The sequence below is a fragment of the Merops nubicus genome, unplaced genomic scaffold, assembly GCF_000691845.1.
Source record: "Merops nubicus isolate BGI_N331 unplaced genomic scaffold, ASM69184v1 scaffold2105, whole genome shotgun sequence".
NCBI classification, from domain to species: Eukaryota; Metazoa; Chordata; class Aves; order Coraciiformes; family Meropidae; genus Merops; species Merops nubicus.
In genome coordinates, this window is record NW_008608776.1 from 1 (window position 1) to 6,534 (window position 6,534).

Genomic DNA, 6,534 nt, shown 5'->3' on the forward strand with positions numbered 1-6,534 from the left:
AAAAAAAAAAAAATATATATATATAAAACACAGAAGGGTTTTAAAATATTACTGCCATCACTAAGAAAGAGAATAGGAAATAAACCAAAATTCATTCTCCAGAATGAACCTTATTCCCACAAGGTTTCTAGATAAAGTACAGAATCTTTCTATCTGCTTTGGCACCAACAAAACATTAAAAATAAATGTTTTCAAACAGCTAGACTATCTCCCTTTCATCTTCAAAATGCACAGATACCTACACTGTAAATTGCACAAAATTCACAATTATGTTCTTGCAGTGATTGACTGGTTTCTTCATAAAGAATTTACTACTACAGAAAAGTATCTACATATCCCTGGAAAATACAGTGCACTGTAAACTCTCTGAAAAGTAAGACACGAACTACAAAAGCTTGCCCCTTGTTGTTAGACTACAGAGAGAAAAACCAACAACATGCTGGGATTCTAGGTCACTTGCTCTGTTTATATTGCCCGGGCTCAGACATTCAGACCTCAAATGATCATTTCATTTCTCTTCCTCTGAGACTGAATGTATAAGGGTCTTCTTCATGTTACTGTTTGTGGGATGGTCATTGTCGGATGCTAGTCTGTGGCTGAGACAGCATTTGTAGTTTCAAACTGTGTTGTGTTTGCTTTGAACTTGAAACCATAAAGTAAAGCTTGCTTGGTATAGCTTGCTCAAAATGTTTATGGATGTTACTGGCTTTTTTTACAAATCTAAACTTTGCAAGCAAAGGTATAAGTCATACATTTATAATGTCCAGTCTGAAAATGCCTTCACCAAAAAGGGTGATGGTGGTCCTAAGGAACTGTTTAGAGGCTTAGTGGAGGAACTGCCCAGTCTCCACACCCACTTGTAGAGAAGGAGATGCACAGCTACCCTCTGCAGCACAGTGCTCCTACAGTTTGAGCTGAGCAGTCAAGGATGAAGAGTAGGAACCGATTTAGCTGCTTAAATGAAGCAAATCTGGCTTGTACATACTGTGTGGATAGTAATTTTAATAGCAGGTTGAGAAAGACATCAATCTACTGCATAATTTTGCTGCATTTCACGCTGCCCACTCTTTAACTCTGCAAGAAGACTGCCCTTAATGGCATTTGAAGAAGCATAGGATTGTCCCTGAACACTTTTAACATCCTCATATGAAATTTTCTTAAACAAAATCAGGTTTCATGTCCTGAGCAGGCCTTTACCTTGTTTTAATTCCAGGAACAAAACACACTTAATACAAGGGGGTGGACTGCGTTATTTTCACTGGGCTTTTGATCTAGAGCATCCCAGCAAAGAGCAAGGATGGGGAAAAAGACAACTCATTCTGATTTTCACAAGTTCATCTGAGTTTATACATTAAAGTTGAGGGTACAATTGTAGTAAATGGAATACAAACAGCCAATACCTAAGTCAAGTTAAAATGTCCTCTTATCTCTCCTCCTCACACCTTGTGTTAGCCTCACATCTGCTACTGGCAAGACTCCACCAGCAACACAAGACTATGGCCTTATTAAAATATTTCACTAGTTATGCAGCTTCACTAAATCAAAAGCAGGAAAATATTTTTTTTTATTATCATCAAAGTGTCTTTTGTTTTGTGTTAGAATAGTTAGCTTACCTAAAATTTTACTTGGAAAAACCTAGCAGTTAAAAACTCAGATGTCAATTATTTCAGAAATGCATTTCTACATCACTTCTTCAACACCCAGCTGGTTATGACTTAATGAAGTCCTTATGTAGACTTGAATCTTCTAGCATTTATCTTGAAGTGTGAAAATGTTAAAACTCAATATATTTGTCTACATATATTCATCAAAAAGAATGAGAGTTTTTAAAAAAGATAACACTGGGGAAATAACTCTCAGCCCTGAAGAAAGACACGTTTCCAGTCATAAACTATGCTGTACTTCTGATAATGAAAAGCAATCTATGATTGACTGCAAGATAAAAACAAAACAAAACAAAACCAAACCACAAAAAAAACCCAAAAGCAATTAAATTCATAGGATTAAAAATGGTGTTGAGAAATTGACACAGAAATGATTGCAGCCTCTTTTAAAGGTGCAAGGGATCTCATTTGGCACAGTACTTTAGATATGAGCCAAATTTTACTGTAGGTATGTTTATTTTAAATACAAAAGAGACATTTTCTTTCACTGTGTGAAATTATTACTGGAAATAATTTCAGTAACACAATAAAACATTTTGGTATAAATCATTAAATTAAATCATTATGCAAAACAATTTCTGGGAAAGGGAAGTATTGGAATTCTGCTAGTTGCTGGAACCATTCAGTTTAACAGCATTTTCATGTTTTCTAATGTACAAAGAGATGGAAACAAGGGGGGGAAACAACAGGAAGTATATTCCCATTACTTCTCAAGAGCCATTTACTGCTATGGAGACAATGCTTAGTGTTATGCTACATATCTTGAGAAGGAAAGATCACTACATATGAAAAAATGCACCAGGGCAAGAAATTGCTGTTGGTCCAAGTATCAGTTCTGCGCAGAGCATGTAAATAATCTCTTCCTAATAGGAATTTAATTCTAATGCAAGTGTTGATCTCTCACCTACTTCAAAGTTTAATACTAAATGTTACATTAAAATATCTAATGTTAACTGGTACAACAAAGCTTCCAACCAGAATGTGATTTTAGGTCTGTATAACCTGAGAAAAGAAATATACTATGGCAGATTCTCTCAGATAAGCTGAGGAACAGGACTGGAGTCTTCTAGTGGCAAATGCAACCACCCTTAGCTGCACTGACACTGACCAACAGGATGACTTACCCCTGGACTTCCACTCCATGTCTGCATGCCCAGTCTTGATTTCTTCCTCAGCTGGCACAGAAGCTAATACTAATGTTCCCCTCCTCAAGCTCTTCTAGGGTTCTTGAGCCAACTCTATCTTACAAAACCCAAACTGACACTGGGATGTTTTTTTTTAAAGCGTTTTCACATCTACAGAACCATCTAAATGAATGAGTTTCTCAAATGTCAGAATGACAGAATAGCCAACTCTCTCTTATAAAACCCAAACTGATGCTGGGATTTTATTCTATTTTTTTTTCTTTAAGCGTTTTCACATCTACAGAACCATCTACATGAATGAGTTTCTCAAATGTCAGAATGACAGAATAATTAGAGTTAGATGGGACTTTAGGAGGTCACATACTCCAACCTCCTGCCCAAAGCAAATACCAAATTCAAACTTCTCCATTCTGTAATCCGTTAATGAGTGACTCCAGCTCCTCTTTTCATACTCTTAATTTCTCTGCCCCTCCTTCTGTGCAAGCCCCTCTTTGGTCACTATAGAATCTGAGAAGAAATAACGTGCACTGCTAACTTGCTGGAAATGCTTTGAGTATATCAGTAAAAGAGCAGGAAAAGGGGAGAAAGTGATGTAATTTATTTTTATAATAAACTCCTGGCAAGTTTGCTTTCTAGGGACTGCTAAGATATTAATGTCATCGCAGGTATGAGGAAAACTACGTCCACAGATCAAAAACTGGCTAAGAGAATTAAGAACAGGCAAAATACTGTCTCAGGCCTAATGATTTCACCTGAAACAGGGTAGTGAGCAATGAGAGCCATTCCAGTATGAGCAAGAAGAAGGATTGGAGAGACAGAGAACAGCTCTCATGGTAATGGAAATAAGAGAGGCCTTGGGTTACAGATGGTGAACTGAAACTTCAACTCTCTTATTCTGTATTAAAAGTGGAAGAGGATATAGCCAATGAAATCAGCAACTTACAATTTTATAAGGATCCTGTAGGAAGCAAAAAGATGATATAGAAACGGCTTGCTGCCCTCAGATAGCTGTTGAAAACAAGGATCTAGCAGAATTTAATATCACACCTTTGCACAGATAATAACCTTATTCACTGTTGCAGGTTAACTTAAAATTCAGGATTCATTTAAAATCTACCCATGGTATTAGTCCCAAACTACGTGCACATACAAACAGCAAAAAAAGACAACATGAAACCCCAAAACCTCCACACACAAGCAACACAAATGTTTAGAAAAGGGACAGACTACTCAGTATATACTAAAGGTAGAATTTTTTTTTTTTTTTTTCACATTTTCCTGAGGTACACAATAGTAATCACTGATCAGAGTGAGACTACCAATCCGTTTTGGTCAGTATGGTATTACTGGTAGACTACTGAAGTCAAAATGGTACAGAGGTTGGTAGAATAGACTTCATCTGCCACATGTCACATCTGGGGATGATGTGTCACTGAACGAGCTACTAGTCTGAAACTTATTCCTTGCAGGCAGGCATCTGTGTTACGTAAGTCACAGCATAATAAGATTCTTACCCAGAAATCAAGGACAAAATAACACAGTGTCTGAACTGCATTCTCAAATTAAATAACAAAACTGGAATAACTTAAAACTAGTATTTACAAATATTATTCAAAAATATTAATTATAAAATTTGCTTGAAGGTTTTCAACTCAAAAATACATGAAAAAAGATATCTTTACACTGGCAAGATTATGGTCTTCTTCATTGATACACTGTTACTTAAATGCACAGACTCATAAAACATGAACAAAAATACACCTTGCTATATGCTTTTTCAATTTTTTGGATGTGTGTTCCTTATCCTATGGTTGGTGCATTTAGGTGCTGGTTTGTTATAAATAGAAATTCTCTTATTCATCATTTTCTATCGTTCTAATTTAAGAATTTATTATGTAGACAGAGAGCAAAAATCAATAACACCTGACCTGAGTGAACCAGATATTATCCACAGCAAACTGCTAAAGTAAGCATTTTTCCATAACTCAAAGATTTAACTTTGAAAATAAGTTTTAAAACGTTCATAGAAACCTGTCATGGGTACCTGTGAATAATGGATGCAACTGAAGAAAACAGGGCTGGTTTCAAAGCAACTTTGCATTGAAAAATATTATAAAATTAGTTAGATAATGAACCTATACTAGAGAAATCTGTCCAGCTCTCCTCAGCAGTAGAAAATAACTGTACTGAACTCGGCAGAGTCACCAAGCTGGATGGCGTAGTCTTGTGATGATGCTGCCTGTGCTGCACTTACAACAATCATCAATTCAACACCTTTCAGGAGCCCTGAATGAACTCAGAAAAGAAGGAACATTGTCTTCTCCAGGCCCTCAAGTTCTTCGCTCTACAGAAGTTCTCTCTACAAGTTTTATGTTTATGAATAGCTGTTCATTCCTGCCGAGGCCTCTGACCTACATTCACTGCTGCCTCAGCTTCTAGCCATCAAATATATGTCAACAAACAGTAGAGATTCACCTTGAAGAAACAATTCTACAGAACGTAAAAGTTTACACCTTGCCTCCTGAATTGTCATATTTCTCTAGTACAAAAAACAACAAAGCTTGCTAAAAAACTTTTATGCTTCATAAACACTGGCAGAACAGAAAGCCAGATAAGCTCTCCGTTTATCAGCTAACTCTAACAAAGAAATTATCAAATAAACCTGTAAACTTTGATAGATTTTAGAAATAAATTTCTCTGAGGTGCTGCGAAGTGCTGACAGAACCATAAATGTTCCCAAACAAAACATAATCTACGGGAAGACTATAAAGATGTAACGTGACTGCTTTCCATAGAATTATGGATTTGACAAAAATCACCCTGCTAAATAAACACTTACCGTAGTCGCTGTCGTAAAAAATAATGAATTTCTGCCAGGCATATTCTGTGACCACTCTCAGGATGACATCATTTAAGTAGACAGGGGGGCGGACGGAGAGCGTGTAGTCGTCGTTGCGGTTGCTCCTGGTGAGCCCACAGCCGCTCCTTGGTGTGCCTGCTGCTGAGCGCTGGATGAAGAGGTGAGGGATATGCATGGCATCTGCCAGCGACTGCAGGGATCCTGCTGACGTGCACCCGATGGAGCTGACAAGGGCCAGGATGCCTTGGTTCATCAGGTCGCAGGCTGTTAAGAAAACACAGTGATAGCTGAGGTGAGAGCAGCTCAGTGCATAGGGCCTGTCTTGCTGTTGAAACAGAGACACCAGGAATTAAAACACAACAGGTTCAATCAAGTGAAATACAGACAAAAGTTAGCATATGGAGTAATTCAGAGCTAAACTTCTTTAAAATCTTTCTGCTTAAAGCACTCTGTTTGAGCTGTCTTGTGGTGAGAGCTGGAAGACTGTCTTGTCCACCTCGCCCAGAAATGAATTATCCCTTGAAAATGAGACTCATCCCTGGGCCTTCTGAGGAACGTTAAGAACTGATTCCAGCTACTGAATTAACATGACCACCCAAGGAGATAAGCATTCTTCAAAGTCTAGCACAACAGCTCCATGAATAGGATCTTTGTATTATACAAAGTAAACCTGAACAAATAACAGCTCAGGCTCACTGTCAACTTCTCAAGACAACTGAATATGATTACGTACATTAACCTGTCCAAGCAAAAACTCAGTTGCTTTCAGGTTTTAAGAGAGAGATGCAATAATAGCAAAATGTTTTTAAAATTCAGCGTACATTTTATATACATTTACTCGCCTTCCTTCGATGAGAAAGGCATA

At 37.4% G+C, this 6,534-nt stretch overlaps 1 protein-coding gene across 1 annotated transcript; it reads right to left on the minus strand.

Moving 5' to 3' along the window:
- Window positions 1–21: 21 nt before the first annotated feature.
- On the minus strand, window positions 22–5,928 carry LOC103772992 (glutamate receptor ionotropic, delta-2-like). The gene is made up of 2 exons (XM_008940344.1): window positions 5,649–5,928; window positions 22–366 (listed from the first exon to the last, which is right to left on the minus strand). Exons 1-2 carry the CDS (start codon window positions 5,920–5,922, stop codon window positions 329–331), a joined length of 312 nt encoding a protein of 103 aa, XP_008938592.1. The 5' UTR covers window positions 5,923–5,928; the 3' UTR covers window positions 22–328.
- Window positions 5,929–6,534: the final 606 nt, after the last annotated feature.